The sequence below is a fragment of the Bos taurus genome, chromosome 11 (genome assembly GCF_002263795.3).
Source record: "Bos taurus isolate L1 Dominette 01449 registration number 42190680 breed Hereford chromosome 11, ARS-UCD2.0, whole genome shotgun sequence".
Lineage (NCBI taxonomy): Eukaryota > Metazoa > Chordata > Mammalia > Artiodactyla > Bovidae > Bos > Bos taurus.
This window is the reverse complement of record NC_037338.1, coordinates 104,200,093-104,219,255: the sequence shown is the minus strand read 5'-3', so window position 1 is coordinate 104,219,255 and position 19,163 is coordinate 104,200,093. Positions and strand designations below refer to the sequence as shown.

General features: G+C 51.2%; 1 protein-coding gene across 8 annotated transcripts in view; it reads left to right on the top strand.

The window, feature by feature from the left end:
• Positions 1–4,430: 4,430 nt before the first annotated feature.
• Positions 4,431–19,163, top strand: part of ABO (ABO, alpha 1-3-N-acetylgalactosaminyltransferase and alpha 1-3-galactosyltransferase) — a 37,996-nt gene continuing 23,263 nt past the window's right edge. For 2 of the 8 annotated variants that reach the window (XM_024998588.2, XM_024998586.2), the window contains exon 1: positions 5,325–5,407. In XM_024998588.2, the coding sequence (XP_024854356.1) occupies positions 5,347–5,407 (61 nt within the window). In that variant the 5' untranslated portion in view covers positions 5,325–5,346. 8 annotated transcript variants of the gene reach the window in all.

Genomic DNA, 19,163 nt, shown 5'->3' with positions numbered 1-19,163 from the left:
TGTGGAGAGAAAGGAGCGAATGCTGTTTATTCGGCTGAGAAGGAAATGGTCCTGGGTATCGAGACTCTGGAAATAAGGTGCCAGGAGCCCTGGCCAGGGGAGATTGGATTGACCAGACCAGCTTGGGACAAGGCTGGGGCCAACCCCGGGGAGCACGGCCACAGAGCCCAGGGGCAGGGGCCCGGCAGGCCGGGCACAGAGGCAGAGAAGACCCGCAGGATGCCCCCTTTGGTAAGGCAAGGGCGGAAGAAAGTTTGAGGAAAGAGCCAGAGCTGTAGGGAGGTTGTAGCCTGTCTGGATGGGCTCCTTGCCAGCCGGGCTTGAGCAACATCAGCTTTATTTTTCCTTAATTTCCATTGAGTTAGGTTCTGCCCTAACTGCCCTAACCTGTGTGTTAGCATTTGGAACTTCGACCCAATTTGAGTCATTGCCCCATGAGCGTGCCCCGTTCCTATCTCTCCTGGCTGCGTGGTGACCACTGCTCCTTCAGCCACATGGTCGTCCTCGGCCCTGACCTCAGGCTGGGCCTCTGGGGTCCCACGCTCTGTTCCCCAGGCCTCGATCTCAGTGTCCAGCCCCACGGGTACTCTTGCACATGCCCCCAGCAGATGTCCAGCCATCCCAGGCTTGGCGAGCACTGGAAACCCTCCCTCTGCCTCTCCCCACATCCCCCGCCAGACCCATCAAAGCCCAAACTTCTCCTGGTAAGAAAAACCCAGTCCCAGGAACTGGGAGACGTGGTTTCTGGGAAAGCAAATATCCTTATTTATTCATCACGAGCCTGTGGTAGAAAATACAACACAGTCGATTTTTTTAAAAATGTTAAGAGGAAGTTCACATACAACATTAAAAATTTTAAAGTATGCAATTGAGTGGCGCCTAGTCGATTCACAATCCTATGGAGCCATCGTCTGAATTTTGTCCAGAACATTTTCATCGTGCCCTAAAAAGATCCAGGACCCAGCGAACAGTCACTCCCCGTTCCCTCCTAGTCCTCGCCCACCAACCACCAGTCTGGGTTCATCTCTACAGACTCCCCTCTTCTGAGTACTTCTTATAAGTGGAATTACGTGATTGATCTGGGCCCTTGTGTCTCCTTTCTTTAACTGATCACATTGTTTTTTGGGGTCCATCCACGAGGTGGCATGTATCAGTACTTCCTTCTTCTTTATGGCTGAATGACACTCCGTGGTGAGAGTAGACCATTCTGTGTTAACCGTTTATCTGTTGATGGACACTGGGGTTCTTTCTACCTTTTGGCTACTGTGAGCAGCGTTGCTGTGAACGTTTGGGTGCATGTACTGGTCTGTTTTCAATTCCTCTGGGTCTATACCGAGGAGTGGAGTTGCTGGGTCATAGGATAATCCCGCGTTTACATTTTGGGGGAACTGCCAAACTGTTTACCACGGCAACTGCACCACTTTCCATTCCCAGGCAAAGCGTGAGGGTTCCGATGTCTCCACACCTTCACATCACTTGTCATTTTCCTTTTTTTTTTTTTTTGGATTTGGTGTGAAGGGTTGTCTGATTGTGGCTTTGATGTGTGTGCGTGTCCTTGATGGCTGGGGGGCTGAGCATCTCTTCACGTGCTTATTGGCGATGTGCATTTTGAGAATCGTCCATTCTGAAATTGAGTGGTGTTTGCTGCGTTCTAAAGGTTCCTATTTCTGCTTTATTGACTATGCCAAAGCCTTTGACTGTGTGGATCACAATAAACTGTGGAAAATTCTGAAAGAGATGGGAATACCAGACCACCTGATCTGCCTCTTGAGAAATCTGTATGCAGGTCAGGAAGCAACAGTTAGAACTGGACATGGAACAACAGCCTGGTTCCAAATAGGAAAAGGAGTACATCAAGGCTGTATATTGTCACCCTGTTTATTTAACTTATATGCAGAGTACATCATGAGAAACACTGGACTGGAAGAAACACAAGCTGGAATCACGATTGCCGGGAGAAATATCAATAACCTCAGATATGCAGATGACACCACCCTTATGGCAGAGAGTGAAGAAGAACTCACAAGCCTCTTGATGAAAGTGAAAGTGGAGAGTGAAAAAGTTGGCTTAAAGCTCAACATTCAGAAAACGAAGATCATGGCATCCGGTCCCATCACTTCATGGGAAATAGATGGGGAAACAGTGGAAACAGTGTCAGACTTTATTTTTCTGGGCTCCAAAATCACTGCAGATGGTGACTGCAGCCATGAAATTAAAAGACGCTTACTCCTTGGCAGGAAAGTTATGACCAACCTAGATAGCATATTGAAAAGCAGAGACATTACTTTGCCAACAAAGGTCTGTCTAGTCAAGGCTATGGTTTTTCCTGTGGTCATGTATGGATGTGAGAGTTGGACTGTGAAGAAGGCTGAGCACCAAAGAATGGATGCTTTTGAAGTGTGGTGTTGGAGAAGACTCTTGAGAGTCCCTTGGACTGCAAGGAGATCCAACCAGTGCATTCGGAAGGAGATCAGCCCTGGGATTTCTTTGGAAGGAATGATGCTAAAGCTGAAACTCCAGTCCTTTGGCCACCTCATGCGAAGAGTTGACTCATTGGAAAAGACTCTGATGCTGGGAGGGATTGGGGGCAGGAGGGGAAGGGGATGACAGAGGATGAAATGGCTGGATGGCATCACTGACTCGATGGACGTGAGTCTCAGTGAACTCCGGGAGTTGGTGATGGACAGGGAGGCCTGGCGTGCTGCGATTCATGGGGTCGCAAAGAGTCGGACACGACTGAACGACTGATCTGATCTGATCTGATGTGAAAGGTCCCTTACACATTCTAGACACTGGATCCTTATCAGATTTACAGTTTGCAAATACCCGCCCTTCACTGCGTTGCTTTCCCTCTCTCAGTAGTGTTCTCTGATGCACAAGAGTTTCAAACTCAGATGAAGGCCCGCTTCCTTTTTTTTTCTTTTGTTCTTATGCTTCTGGAGTCGTATCTAAGGGTCCATCACTGAATCCAAGTCAAGAAACCTCTGTTTTCCCCTAAGAGCTTTTATTTATAAGTTCCTATATTTAGGCTCACAAAAATTAACTAAAAAGGGATTTAACTTTTGTGTATATGGTATGAGGTAAAGGTGACAGATGATTTTCATTCAACTTTTTAAAAAAATATTTTATTGAAATATAGTTTATTTACAATGTGTTAGTTTCAGGTATACAGGAAAGATTCATATATGCAGCCTTTGTGATTCATATATATATATACACTGAATCTTTAGGATTCGTATGTGTATGTTAGATTCTTTTCTACCGTAGGTTACTATAAGATACTGAGTCGTTCCCTGTGATATACAGTAAGCCCTTGCTGGTTATCTCTTTTATATACAGTAGTGTGTGTATGTTAGCCTCAGACTCCTAATTTATCCCTCTCCCATCCTTTCCCCTTTGGGAACCATAAATTTGTTTTCTATGTCTGTGAGTTTATTTCTGCTTTGTAAAGAACTTCATCTGTATCACTTTTTCAGATTCCACATAGAAGTGAGGTCATATGATATTTGTTCTTCTCTGACTTACTTCGCTTAGTGTGACCATCTCTGGGTCCATCCATTTGCTGCAAATAGCACGACTTCATTGTTTTCCTGTGGCTCCCGCAGCCCCAGCTCGGCAAAGGCTAGGACCTGCCCTTGGGATGCTGGTGCAAGGACCCTCTCCTCCTTCCCCAGTGGCCGGCACCCAGGGATGGAAGCTGGAGAGGAGACAGCGTCCAGGTTGTAGGATGAGCCTGCGAGCCGCTACTCAGGAGGCTGCTCCCCATCCAGCCTGGTTCCCTCGTCCCCCTCCCTCGGCCGGGCGGGCAGGCGGGCAGGCGGGCACCGGCACACGAAGCGTGAGCTGGGGGAGGGGGCAGAGAGAGGGCTGCCGTCTCCTCTGCCCCTCTCTGAGCTGGTGAGCTGGGCCGTGTTGGACTTTTGAATGAGGCCCACCGGCCTGGGGTTCCCGCTCCCCAGATGGACCTCCCCAGGAGACACAGGGACAACTTCACTGAAGCTCCCCTTTACCCCTGAATGCTGGGATTCTCTGGGGCCAGAAGCTTCCCTCCAGAGAGGATGACGGAGCCCAGCGAGTGTCCAGGGCCTCCGGGCTGTTCAGCGTCAGGCGGGTGAGACAACAGGTGTTTGAGAAAAGCAGTCCCCAGGGTGGAGAGACGGCGAAGGGGGCGGGGGGGGGAGAGGCAAGCGGGGGTCCACCACTCGCACCCCTCGCTGGGCTTGAGGGCCAGAGCGCGGGGCAGGGCTTGGCCCTGCGAGCAGGGGGAGCGGCCCCCGGGGCCCCTCTGTGATCTGAGGTGTGGGCAAGTCACTGCCCCCGAGCTACGGGGGCAGCCAGCTTTGGGCATCCAGCCAACAAGTCTGGTTTCCGTCGTGGGACTGACCTGGCTGGCGGCCCTGGGCAGATCTGGGCAAACAGGTGAGCTGCTGAGGTTCCTCCCACCCCGAACGGACAGGCAGGATTGGCCCTGGGGAAGGGGCTGGACCTAAGTCCTCAGCTCTGGCTCTGAGCCTGAGGTCCAAGCTGCCTTCAGCTTCTGCTGCGCTGACCGCAGCCTCCCATCCCCGGCCTCTATCTCCAAGCACCTGGCTTGCAGGTCCTCCCAGGAGCCATGGATCCCAGAGGTGAGTGGGGAGGGCCAAGGGCTCCAGGATCAGGGGTGTGGGCACCTCTCAAGGGATCTGACCATCTGGCCAAGCGTGCCCAGCGGGGTTAGAGCCGGCGGTCCTGAACCAGGAGATGGGTGCAGAGAAGGCTTTATGTGTGTGGTGGGTGGTCGCCGGCAGGAATGGTGATGGCTCTCAGGGAAGTAGGGCTTCTCTGCTGGCTCAGACAGGTAGAGAATCCACCTGCCATGCAGGAGACCGGGGTTCAGTCCCTGGGCAGGAAAGATCCCCTGGAGAAGGGACTGGCTACCCACTCCAGTATTCTTGCCTGGGGAATTCCACGGACAGAGGAGCCTGGACGTGCCCAGGGTGGTGGAGGGTGGAGGGCAGACCCTTGAGGGCAGCTGTCCTGATTCGACAGCCAGGTCTCCCCCAGGTAGAAGCACCCCCAACAGGCGCATCTCCGGAGCTCTCTCTTTCCTCCACTTTGTCTGGGCCCCAGAGGAGGGAGCAGATGGTCACCGAAGGACTTCCTTCTGCTGTGAAGACTGCCCGGTCAAAGGCCCTCCCGGGTCAAAGTCTCTCGAAGTCCCAGTGTGGGAAGTTGGAACCCAGGACATCTGGGGAGTGGGGGGTTGGTGGGGGCGGGGACAGAGCAGGAAGCAGGGAGGGAGTGAGGGAGGGAAGGAGGAGCTGGCCAAGGGGCAAGGAAGCTCTGAAGGCACAGACTGTTTCCTGGATGGCAGAGCCCAGCCCAGCCCCAACCCGAAGCAACGAGCCAGCGTCAACCAAGGCCACCTGTGAGTCTGGGGGTCGAGAGGCAGAGGGGAACGGACCAGAGCGGGCGAGGAGGAGGAAGGGGCCGCGTGCTGCTAGGGTGCTCTATGCCCCCGGGGTGGGGGTGGAGGCTCAGCCTGGCCCTCTCCTGCCCCGCCCTGTGGCTTCCTGGCAACCACTCCTCTCTCTTCTGGGAACCGCCTGCTCTCATCCCCACCCTCCTAAGCCCTGGGTGGGCCCGCCCAGCCCCTGTGACTGCTCATGCAAAACCCAGTCTCTACGGGCAAGGGGACTGCCGGGCACCTGGACTCCTCAGGACCCCCGCACGGGGCCATTCATGTGCCCCCTTCACAGAGCCCAGCTCAGTGAGCACCCACAGTGCGAGGCAGGATAGTGGGGCGCTGGTGTGCAACCCAAGCTCCAGCTGGGGGTGGGGGGCGGGGCACCCTGTAGCCGGGGGCCACTCCTGGGGGCAGGCCAGGACACTGGGACCTGACTCTTGTATGCGTGTGTCCCGGGCCGACCCAGGCACTGTTCATTCACCTCATCTGGGGCCGGTTGCAATGAACCTGCCAGAGCAGCGGTCCGAGGCATGAATGGGAAAACCCGCTCTGTGGGTCCCCTTCTCCCGGGGACTAACCAGGGCTGCGGTCAAACCCCAGCTCCTGGAGTCTCCCCTTACTTGACCGGTGGAGGAAGGTAGGGAGGGACCTGGGGGCTCTGGGCTTTCCAGACGCCTAGGAAGTCTCCCCTGCCCTCCCGGCCACCCGCCAACCCAGAGCAGGAGGAGGCGGCCCTGGTGGGAAGCTGGGAGGGTCGGAGAGGCGACCAGGACCAACCTGGATCCCTCTCTCTGCGCCCTCCTGGCTCCAGGGACCGGAGGTCGGGGGGACTGGCCGTAGGGGATGCCTGCCACCACATGCGAGGAGGAGACAGTGGAGGGAGGCGGGACTCCCGCCGTCCTTCAGGGGTCAGTGGGAGCAAGACCCAGTCCTCTGCCTGCTCACGGGAGCCCCTGGGTGCCTGGGGGTCACACTCTCTCGGAAGACCAGGGTGCACGGCCGCCTCTTTTTTCTGACAGTTGACACGGAAGTTCTCTTTCACTGATGGAAGGAGGCAGACTGACTTGGCTGAGGCTGGGTTGCCGGGTAGAGCTCCTGGAAGAAATCCTTTTCCCAAACAGACTGGGAAGGACGCACTGGGTGTTCCCGGCTCAAGTGGCTCGAGTTTGTACTGATTCCCTGAAGCCATGTGTCCTCAGTCTGCTCTTCACGACCCAAGCAGAGAGGCCCTTGTGAGGGTGGTGCGTGGGAGCCGCGGGAACCAGGGCTCTCGGCCTTTCCCAGTCAACAGAAATTGACCAGAGGCCGGACAGTAGAGATTGACCAGAGGCCAGAGAAGTTCAGGCAAGGTTTTACTGGGGGGTCTGCGGCAGCAGAGGGTAGTGAGAAGTAACAGATTCCCTTGCTTGCTTGCTTACTGGGGGTGTGGGGGGTGGGCAGGCTTGTTCCTTTTGTGGGCTGAGGGTAGGGGTGTGTCCAGGCGTGGGACTGCAGGGCTGGTTCGCCCACCCCTCAGGTGCTATTGTGAGCAGGGTGCATGCGGGCTACCCTGCTTTTGCTCCCAATCCCCTGCTTTTGTTCCCAATCCCCTGCTTTTGTTCCTGGCTTTTCTGAGGTGATAACTAAGGGTTGGTTTGTTTTTTTTTTTTTTTTGTATCTTTTGTCCAGAATTTACCCCAACTGTGCGTGCATGAAGTTATTTTTAGTGCCATAGAAATTCTTTGTGTCTTGTTGCTGGAGGAGAGGTGTGTCCAGGGGCAAGTATTGCAGAAAAGGGTCCCGCGTCGTCTCCCGCGTCCCAGCCTGTCTCACTTCCCACTGAGAGACTCTACACCCTTATTCGTAAGGGGTTAGGGACCGGCGGTCTCTCCTTCTGAAACTTCTTCCTGCTGGTCTTCCCGGAGACCCTAGGTTTCCCGAGAGGTGTACAAGTCCCTTGCTGACTGTGCCAAGGGCCTGCAGGGACTTGAACCACCCTCCACAGGAATGGGTTGAACTCCTTGAGTCATCATGAGCCTTACTTGAAACTTTGGAGCCTAGTAGACACAAACTTCACTTTCACTTCTCACTTTCATGCATTGGAGAAGGAAATGGCAACCCACTCAGGGGCCACGGGGGGACTGATAAGGACCACCTGCCTTGCACAGTTCTAAGGTCTTGTACTATTCGACATTCCCCCATTGACTGAACAACGGGCAGAATTAGGATATTGCACGGGGCTTCCCTGGTGGCTCAGACAGTGAAGAATCTGGGTTGGGAAGATCCACCGGAGAAGGGAGTGGCTACCCACTCCAGCATTCTTGCCTGGAGAATTCCACAGACAGAGGAGCCTGGCGGGCTACCGTCCATGGAGTCGCAGAGTCAGACACAACTGAGAGACTAACACTTGTTCACTGTGGAGACTGATGGGGTACTAAGAGGCCATGTTTTAAGAATTTATCTGTGAGGGGTTGCAAACTTTTTTTTGCTCCCAACTTTATGTCTTATTAGGATAAGTGGCTTCTGGCTTAAGGTTAATTTTTACAGGTTGGATATTTATGGACTTCCCAAGGATTCTTTTGCCCCAAACATCAGGGAATAGGATCTTGCTCTTGCGAGTGATCTTTCTTATTCAGAGTCAAGAACAAGGGCTGCCTGGGGTCTCCTAATTGTCATATGGCTGAGAGGCAGCCATATTATGGTCTCTCCCCAGTAGTGGGGAGAACTTCCCTGGTGGCTCAGACAGTAAAGTGTCTGCCTACGATGTGGGAGACCCGGGTTCAACCCCTGGGTCGGGAAAATCCTCTGGAAAAGGAAATGGCACCCCACTCCAGTACTCTTGCCTGGAAAATCCCGTGGACGGAGGAGCCTGGTGGGCTACAGTCCACGGGGTCGCAGAGTCGGACACTGAGCGACTTCCCTCTCCAGTAGTGGGTAGGAAGCTCAGGCACAGCTACAGAGTGTGTGTTCGATTGGCAAGTGAGAGGCCCAGGGGAGCAACTGCTTCAAGGTTTTCCATCAACAGCAGTTACTGTGCAGGTTTTAGAGGGAAGAGGTCCAGAGGGAGAAGTCAGGACAGAGTAAGTGGCTCCGTATTGATTTAAAAAGTCAGTCTTCTTACCTGCCGCGTCAAGGACCACCCACGGCTTCTTGATGGAGACAGACAGCTTGTTGAGGGGCGTCACCAGAAGCCCCAAGCGGCCTTAGTCATCCAGCACAGCTGTCTGGGGAGTGGGAGCCCCTCCCGCTCTGGGAGGGGATGGCCCCACCTCCGAGGACCGTGTACAGACTGGGCAGGGACCAGGGGGGTCTTTTTTTTTTGCACTTTTGGCCCAGTGGCCAGTTGACCGATATTTGAAGCATAACCCCTGCTGGTTTTACCTCCAGGAGGACGGTTGGACTTCCGTGGCCCCCTTGGGTTGTCCTGAGGCTGCATGGCTAACAGCGTGGCCGTCAGTTTAGCTCGGGCCCTGGCCAGCCTGTTTGCACGCCAGGTTCTCTCTTCCTCCTCGGTGTGATCTGGATTATTAAATAGCCCAGAGGTCTCTCTAGGAGCTGGGGCATCGGGGTTTGTGGGCCGAATTGTAACTTTTGGAGTCTCCGCCTGCTATCAGGGGCAGGATGGCTGATAAAATGTTGTCCCAGCAGGGACTGACCCCTCAGGAGTGGATGGATCGAGGTCAGTAGATTTTTTTTTTAAAAACCACAGGCCATCCCTGAAAGAGGGCTGAATTTTCTTTTTCCTTCTTGGGTTGCTCCTTTAGCCTTTTCATAGTTAACTGACTTTTTGATGCACTTTCTCATTCTTCTGTACACACCGTAGCAAGTGTTCGCCGGCTTCTGTCCGTTCCCAGGAACTGCAATGCCCTCAGGATTCCCGACGTGAGACCGCGTCCCCACCCACATCAGAACGTTCGGGTCGGTCCTCGTCAGTGTGTCCCTGTCCCGGGGTCCAGCCCCGGTTGGATCCAGGGATATCCTCAGGAGGACGGCATTGGCTAAAGGATAGTTAAAAGGAGAAAGAGACAGAGGCTTGACCTGACTGGTTTATGTGGGAAACCAATAAAGTTCGTGACACCGAACTTGCTCTGACCACGGAGGCCGCAGGCGCCCTCTTGAATAGCTGAAGGTGCCCCACCTTAGGCACCTTCTGGAGTGCGTCTTAGAAGCCCAGGCAGGTAAGTGGTCTCAGAGAGCCCCCACGCTCCGAATCAGCCATCCTGAAGGAAGAACAGAGGAGAAAAGGAGAGAAAAGGAAGCAAGAAAGAACAACGTGGGGAGACCAAGCTTCGGTGAGCAAGGCCCAGTAGCTTTATTTTCAAAGGGAGCTTATATACCTTAAGTTGTGCATAGAGGATAACAGGGGGTGTGAAATCGTGCAAAGTCAGCAGTCTTTGATCCTTATCGAGACCAGGCTTTCTTTTCTGCAAACTTATCGTGTACAAATGCTTTAGGTGATTTACATCATCTTCTGGCCAGAAGGCCTATTAACATTTTAGGAGTCTTTGTCCCGATAAAGGTTAGTTAACCAGAAAACTTGTTTTTTCTAAGAGTAATTATTTTAAAGTTTGGCGCCATCCTTTGAAAGTGTTAGATAAAGTTGCATTCCTATAGGACAAAGGTGCAGTGAGCTCACAGCAAGGAAAGAATTTATTACCTTAAGGGTCTAAGGTTGTTAGCACCAAGGCCACTACTTACTTCTTCTGTATACCAACTATATTAATTAATATACACAATATAGGGGATGTGGCGAGCATTGGCTCAACAATGAAATATTCTGCTAGTTCCATTCTAACAATTTCTCTATACTATTTGAATATCTTAAGCTTCCCGTCATTCCATCCGGGTAAACCTGTCAGGCAAGTTAGAGAGCCATCTGAGGGGTTTGGATTGAAATACTCTTAATATGCCCAGGAGGCTAATTAACTAGAGCTTTAAGTTGATTTTCTTCAAAGAAAAGGTGATCGGGGATAGCCCCCCGTTAATGTCAGAGGAGTTGGTGAAAGTCGTAAAATAGTTAAAAAAAAAAAAAAGAAAGTCGTAAAATAGTAAAACAGACAGATTCTGGTTTTGGGGTAGACGCTCAGGCAGATCCGGGGGGCCCTCGAGTCCTGACTCGCCTTTGCATATCAGGCCTCTCCGCATGTCCTTTGTCATGGGTGGGAACTCCCATGCTGGCTCCCGGTACCCCTGGGCTGCCGCCCAGGCTCTCTGTTTTTCCTCAAGGGTACAGCAAGTAGATAAGACTATTTGGACACCCTTCCAAGTTACAGGCCAGAGTTAGGGCCTGAAACCTTTCAACAAACTTACTAGGTCTTCTGAAAACGGGCTCAGTCACTGTTTACATGGGGTTAAGTCAAAGAGAAGGGTACATGTCCTCTGATTAGATGTCCTTTTGCCCTTTGCCACTTCCCTAAGTTAGTTCAGCTCAGTCGCTCAGTCGTGTCCGGCTCTTTGTGACCCCATGGACTGCAACACGCCAGGCCTCCCTGTCCTTCACCAACTTCCTGAAGAGGACATCCTATTCCCGACTCTGGCTTATAGGAAGTCCCATTATGAATCACCCCGAGGGACTAGTCTCTCCCTCCAGGGGTAATGGAGACTATAAAGGAACATAGGTGGGGTGAGAGGTTGGTCAGAGGGATCTGGGGAAGCAGGTGGCTCCGGAGAAGCAGGGGAAAGATTGGAGAGGGTTAGAAGGAGTTCACCTAACATGTTGGGAGTGCTTTCCGACTCCCCAGGCTTTTCACTACAGGAGACACACAGAGTGGGGTATTGGTAAAGGACCATGAAGTCTTGGACATATAGAACCTCAGTTCATCTTCCCATCTTACAACAGTAAAGATCCAATTGCAAGATAGTACTGTAATTTAGAGACCCATATTCAGGTCATTTTCCTCCATAGCCCCAACTTATCTAAATGCCAGGCAATCACAGTAGACTTCAAGTTTTTTTTCCTTTTCTGCCCATCTATTTTTAAAATGTCCAATTTTTAGGGATACATCCCAGAGATGTTTCTTCTGACTTAGAAGAGGATCCTTCTGTATTGATTAACCTGCAACTAAAAACGCTTCTAGAAATGAAATCCATCCTGGAGACGTTTACCAGCAGGCTGTTATCAGAAGAGAGTCAGGGTGTCCTCTGAATTTCCTTCTTACCTATGAGATTGGGAGCATCATCCACGCTCCCTTGGATTCCCTGGGGGCTCAGACAATAAAGAGTCTGCCCTCAATTCGGGAGGCCTGGGTTTGATCCCTGGGTCAGGAAGATCCCCTGGAGAAGGAAACGGCAACCCACTCCAGTATTCTTGCCTGGAGAATCCCACAGACAGAGGAGCCTGGCGGGCTAGAGTCCATGGGGTCCCAAAGAGTCGGACACAACAGAGTGACTGACACTTTTACTTTCTTTCACTCCTTGTTCAGACATTTAGTCTGAACAGGGACTCCACTGGCCTCATGCAAGCCAGGCAGATGGTCACCCTGGCCTGGATCTGAGCCCTGACATTGCCAGGAGTTCTACATGACTTTGGGCAAAGCTGTTCCTTCTATGGAAAGTTCCTCCCTGGCTGGAGCTCCTGTAATGAATTCTTGGGGGACGGTGATGCCCATACTCTCCTCTGCAAAGCCCTCTATTTCCTCCCCTCGCCTGAGCACTAAGAAAGGAGGAGCACTGTTTCCAAGGAGGAAGTTCAGGGTGGCCTAGGGGACACCTGAGGCCCTGTGAATTGCTGTCGTTGTTCAGTCAGCAAGTCAAGTCTGACTTTTTGATCCCATAGACGGCAGCCTGCCAGGCCTCCCTGTCCCTCACCACCTCCTGGAGCTTGCTCAAACTTACGTCCATTGAGTCAGTGATGCCATCCAGCCATGTTATCCTCTGTCGTCCCCTTCTCCTCCTGCCCTCAATCTTGCCTTAGCATCAAGGTCTTTTCCAACGAGTCGGCTCCAAAGTACTGGAAGCATCAGTCCTTCCAATGAATATTCAGGATTGCTTTCCTTTAGGATTGACTGGTTTGATCTTGCTTTGAATATTTGAAGTTAAAAATCTCTGGCTTCCTTGGTTAGTGGTTGATAAAGTGTTCTTTGTTCATCTCACTTGACCTGTCGGCAGCAGCCCCGGGACACCTCTGGGTGTGGTTTGGCGGTGTCAGGGCACAGATTTCAAGAACCTGTCGGGGAAGTGCAGCCTTCGAGACCTCTTCCCTACTCCATCCCCACACCCTCTCCCTCCCTGGACGTGCGACTCAGGACAAACACCATGACAGCTTGCTTGTTGTCGTGCCCAAGTGCCATATCCAGTCCAACCCTGGGGCCTGGCGGCCCAGCTTCCAGGCTCCCTGGATCCTCCAACGCCAGGAGCCTTCCATGGTCTCTTCCATCATCCGGCCTCTCCTCCTCTCTCTGGTCCAGCTCACCTCACTGCACCCCACCTTCTGGGCTCACTTCCCCGTCCTGAGCTGGTAGCCCTATGCCTTTGTGGGAGCACAGGAGAGCTTCTTGCACTTTGCCTCAGAACAGTCATTTGAGGTTCACCTGTGCAGCCCGCTCTGTTTCAGAGGTGGGTGAGGAGTCGGGGGGCTCAGGAAGTCAGCTGGGAAGTGCCAGGAACCCAGACCAGCTTCCAGCTCCGAGCCACTGGGCAGCTGAACAGTACAAGGTGTGGGCCGAGAAGATTCCATCCAGACCTGTGTGCCAAACACCATTGAGAGAAGGGACGAGAAGAGAGTCAGAACACGTGTCCCGACGCCCCCAGCCATCCTGCATGGGGCCGGGGGAGATGCCAACAGGGGAACCTCGAGGTCGGGATGTGGCTTTGCTGGACGGGACCCACCTTCAGCCCACCCTCCCGTCAGCTCGCCTGGGCCACTGAGCCCCATCAGCGGCAGGAAATGAGCCTCCAAGCCCACCCCATTTGTCGGCCCACTTTTTTTTTTTTTTAAGAATTATTGTGGTAATATATACATAACAAGAAACTTACCATCTAAACCACGTTTAAGTGTACATTCCTGTGACGTTAAGTACATTATGCAGCCATCACCACCACCGTCTCCAGAACGTCTCATCTTCCCAAGTGGAAACTCTATGCTCCATCCCAGCCCCGGCCCCTGACCCCTACCACCTACTTTCTGCCTCTAAGGATGTGACTCCTCTAGGGACCTCAGAGAAGTGGGAAACTACAGGATTTGCCCCTGGTGACTGGCTTGCTCCACTTGGCATGATGTCCCTGAAGTCCATCCACATTGTATCTCACGAAAGGGATAGTGTTAGTCGCTCAGTCGTGTCCGACTCTTTGCCACCCCATGGACTGTAGCCCATCAGGCTCCTCTGTCCATGGGATTTTCCAAGCAAGAATACTGGAGTGGGTTGCCATTTCTTTCTCCAGGGCATCTTCCCAACCCAGGGATCGAACCTGGGTCCCCTGCATTGCGGGCAGATTCTTTACCGTCTAAGCCACCAGAGAAGATCCTGTTGCATCTCATGCCAAGCCTTTGTAAGGCTGGCTCGAATTCCACAGTACTGATGCCCCACGGTTTTTTTATCCATCGATGGATGTTGGGGTGTGTCTTCGTTTCGGCTCTTGTGAATAATTCTGCTGTGAACACCAGTGTCCAAATATCTGTCTGAGTCTCTGCTTTTACCTCTTTTGGGGTATATACCCATGAGCAGACTTGCTGGATGATAAAGAATTATATGTTTGATTTTTTTGAAGAACTGCCATACCTTTTCCCACATGACCAGGGATACATCTTGAAGTTGGAACTGACACAGTGAGACGGTGAACTGAATTCAGGAAAAGGAAGAGTTAAAGATGCCTCGGGTTTTTTTGTTTTGTTTTATGGCCACCAACCAGGGCTCGGACTTGGGGCCAGCAGCAAAAGCTCCGAGTCTTAGCCACTGGATCGTTGGGGAATTCCCAGCCTCAGACTTTTCTTAACGTTTATTTATTTTTGGCTGTGTCGAGTCTTAGTTGTGACACACAGGGTCTTCCTCGTGGCACGAGGGATCTTTCGTTGGGGTGCATGGGCTTCTCTCCAGTTGTGACTCGTGGGTTTAATTGCCCTGTGGCATGTGGGGCTCAGTGGTAAAGAATCTTCCTGCCAATGCAGGAGATGTGGGTGCAATCCCTAGATCGGGAAGACCCCTTGGAGAAGGAAATGGCAACCCACTCCAGTATTCTTGCCTGGGAAATCCCATGGACAGAGGAGCCTGGCGGGCTACAGTCCATGCGCTCGAGAAAGAGACAGATACTACTTAGCGACTAAACAGTAATAATGACCTCTGGGACCTTAGTTCTCCAGCCATGGACTAAACCCCCGTCCCCCGCACTGGAAGGCGGATTCGTAACCCCTAGACCACCAGGGAGTCTCAGTCTTGGACCTTTATGTGCATGGTGATGCCCTATCCTCAGACAGGAAGCGTGCCCCTTGGAGGTGTGGTGATGGGGACCTGTACGTCCTGTTTGGCCATGATAAGGTTGATGTGCCCTCAGTGGGGATGGCCATTCCAGTTTCCTGGTCCGCAGGTCCACAGAGCGGTGAAGGCTGCAGATATGCAGGGTCATCAGCATAGGTATGATATTTAATGCTCTAGGAGCCCCTGGGTGGTGAGTGCGGGTGCAGGAGGGAGCCCAGGACCATGCCTGGAGCCTCCAGTTCTCATGCTACATGGCGAGGAAGAGCGAAGGGAAATAGCCCAAAGAGTTCAACTGCAGCTGATGCGTTAACTCAGACAAGGACGAAGACATCGGATTAGGGAGCTGAGACTCTTGGAGGCTTTGTGTAGGGAAGCTTCAGTGAGGTGCAGGGTGAAAGGCTGGCTAGTGAGGGTTAAGAAGACTCTGGAGAAGGGTTGGAGGGCTCAGGAATAGAGGATTTTCTTTTCCAAGATTTTCTCTAAAGAGATGCTCAGATGAAAAGGGAGGGGCGCCAGAGGCAGACAAGTCAAAAGAAGAATGTAAGCGATGTACACACGTCACATTCTGCCGCACCCCTGCTCTGGCCACGGCCTTTGTTCCTGCTCACCTGGTCCTGCACACACCTTATTACCAGGGCACAGCCAACACCCCATTGCTCACCCGGTGGGTGAGAACTGGAGTCTCAAACAATCTTTATCTGCCCACCCTTCCTATCATGAGGCTGAATGCCTTTCAACATGCATTGTCATTTCACACACTTTGCCCCTGAAAAAAATTCAACAATTGCTTATATTTATTAAGTCATAGGAGGTATTATTAAGGGAATTAGGATTTTTCTACGACATGAGTTGTAAACATTTTTTTCTCCGTTTTGGTTTCTTTTGACTTTGTCTGTGGTTCTTTTTAACCATGCATAGCACTTCATTGGGTCATATTTATTTGCCTCCATTTAGGGCTATTAAGAAAATCTTTTGTCAAACTTGGGCTTTTCTCCTCTCCAGGATTTAAAAAGTGACATGTTATTCTGGTTTATTTACATGCTTATTTAATGTCATTATTGTATATTTGGAGAAGGAGATGGCAACCCACTCCAGTATTCTTGCCTGGAGAATCTCATGGACAGAGAAGCCTGGCGAGCTGCAATCCATGGGGTCACAGAGAGTCAGACACGGCTGAGCGACTAACACATTGTACATTACCTGGTTAAAAAATAACAATGATTCTTCAGGAGATAAACTATACGTCACGTCCACCTGGCCACCGCGAATACTGCTCCCCTGCTCTTTATGCACATTTTGCATTTATTTCTTGTGCTGCCTTTTCAGTTCATCCATTCAGTTCAGTCGCTCAGTCGTGTCCGACTTTTTGTGACCCCATGAACCACAGCATGCCAGGCCTCCCTGTCCATCACCAACTCCCGGAGTCCACCCAAACCCATGTCCATTGAGTTGGTTAGGCCATCCAGCCATCTCACCCTCTGTCGTCCCCTTCTCCTCCTGCCTTCAATCTTTCCCAGCATCAGGGTCTTTTCAAATGAGTCGGCTCTTCACATCAGGTGCCAAAGTATTGGAGTTTGAGCTTCAGCATCAGTCCTTCCAGTGAACACCCAGGACTGATCCCCTTTAGGATGGACTGGTTGGATCTCCTTGCTGCTGCCTTTTAGGTTTTTTTTTAATGTAAATGTAAGTTAATATGATTACATGTCCTTTCCACCCTCTTTTCTTGCACAATGGGTAGAATATTACTTGCACTGTTCTGTACTTTGCTTGAAGCACGACTTATAAATTCCAACCGCATTTTTTTTGACGGTTGTACAGTATGCTTTGTTGGACACACCAAAGCCAATTTAATCAGCACAGCCCCGCCCCAGAGGAACCCTTGGGTTGCTACTGGTCCTTTGCCCTCACATACCAAGCCTACCAGTCACTCTACTCGTGTGCAGCTTCCTCTGCCCTGTAGCTGCTCAGAACTGAATCTGCAAGGTCACTTGCTGAATCTGCCTCTGGGCAGGTACTGTCTCATCTGCCTTCGTTGTGGGTTCTACCCTCTCTACTCTCTACAGCGGTGTTTCTCGCTCGCCCCCCACCTCCACACACACAGCTATGGCACTGTAATGGAAAATATTTTAGAAGATCTTATTGAGGAAATGGCACCCCACTCCAGTACTCTTGCCTGGAAAATCCCATGGACAGAAGAGCCTGGTAGGTTACGGTCCATGGGGTCGCAAAGAGTTGGACACGACTGAGCGACTTCACTATTGAGTCAGGTTAAGCTTTGGAAGGCCACACATCATTGATGTCCAAGGTTTTTTGCACCCCAAGGGTCAGTTTTCACCCTCTTAAGGGTGATATGCCTGCTCGCCCTTCTCCCGGCTCCTACCCTGCCTTGAGAAAGTGCCACACCGAGGCGTGAGCAGGTGCGGTCCACGCAGTCCACTCAGTCCCTCCCGCAGAGCGTCCATCATCGCTGGTCTTTTCTCCATCTGATGGTGAGAAGCGGGACCTCGCTGTGGCTTCATTGTTTTTATTTTTAAAACAGCTTCAGGAATAATTGACATAATTGAGGGTTCCATCCCTGGGTCTGGGAGATCCCCTGGAGAAGGAAATGGCACCCCACTCCAGTTTTCTTGCCTGGAGAATTCTGTGGACAGAAGAGCCTGGTGGGCTACAGTCCACGGGGTCCCAAAGAGTCGGACATGACTTAGCGACTAAAACCCAGCAACAACAAGCTACACGTATTCAGAGTGTGCTGTTGGATAAACGTGTAACATCTGTGTACCTCCGTGAAGCTATCGCCCCAATTGGGGTAACAGATGAACCTGTCACCATTACAGTTTCCTCTTGCCCTTCTGTGCCCCGTTCCACCTTGCCCACCCCTGCCACACAAGCCAGAGCCCCCTTTCTGTCCCTATAGACTACTGTGCATCTTCCAGAATTTCATATACAGGCAACTGTACAGTAATGACTCCTCCTCATCTGGCCTCTCATTATTTTGCAAATCCTCCACGCAGATCTGTGTATCCAGTTCGTTCTTTCTGCTGTGGTGCAGGCACACATCGATTTGCATATCCTTCCATCTGTTGATGGACATTTGAATTCTTCGCTGTGACAAATAAAGCTGCTGCATCAGTCTTTGTGCGCACACGCTTTCATTTCTGCTGGAAAGGCTGGGTCATCTGGTAGGAAATGCCTAACTTTTTCAGAGCAGTTGGGTAATACTACAACCCCCCCACACAAGCATATGAGAATTTCTTAAAAAAATTTTTTTAATTTATTTATTTTTAATTGAAGGATAATTGCTTTACAATATTGTGTTGGTTTCTGCCACACATCAACGTGAATCAATCATAGGTACATGCCTGTCCCCTCCCTCTCGAGCCTCTCTCCCATCTCTCACTCGTCTAGGTTATCACAGAGAGTTTCGGTTGCTTCATAGCCTCACCATCATTTGGTATTATTGACCTTTTAAATTCTAGTAGATATATAACAGTATATTACTGTGGTGTTATTTTATACTTGAAAATGATTTCTTTTTAATTTTAATTAATTTATTTTTCAGCCTCACCACATGGTTGGTGGGATCTTAGTTCCCCGACTAGGGATTGAACCAGCATCCTTGGCAGTAAAAGTGCAGCGTCCCAACCACTGGGCCGTCAGGAAATTTCTTTTACTGTGATTTTAACGTACATTTCTCTAATGACTAATGATGAACATTTTTCATGAACTTTTTTTTGACATCTCTATATCTTCTTTAATGAAGTCACGTGTGTTCAGATCATACATATATGTATTGGGTTGGCCAAAGGTTTTCCTGTAAGATTTTATTGCAAAACCTGAATGATCTTTTTGGCTAACCCTATGTATAGAATTGATGCCTTTAAACTGTGGTGCTGGAGAAGACTTCTGAGAGTCTCTTGGACTGCAAGGAGATCAAAACGGTCAATCTTAAGGGAAATCAACTCTGAATACTAGTTGGAAGGACTGATGCTGAAGTTGAAACTCCAGTATTTTGGTCATCTGATGTGAAAAGCTGACTCATTGGAAAACTCCCCAATGCTGGGTAAGATTGAGGGCAGAAGGAAGAGGGTGTCAGAGAATGAGACGGCTGGATGGCACCACCGATGCAATGGGCATGACCTTGGGCAAACCTTGGGAGATGGTGAGGGACAGGGAGGCCTGGTGTGCTGCAGTCCATGGGTCACAAAGAGTTGGACATGACTGGGGGACTAGACAGTTCAGTTCAGTTCAGTCGTGTTCAGTCGCTCGGTCGTGTCCGACTCTTTGTGACCCCATGAATTGGAGCACACCGGGCCTGCCCGTCCATCACA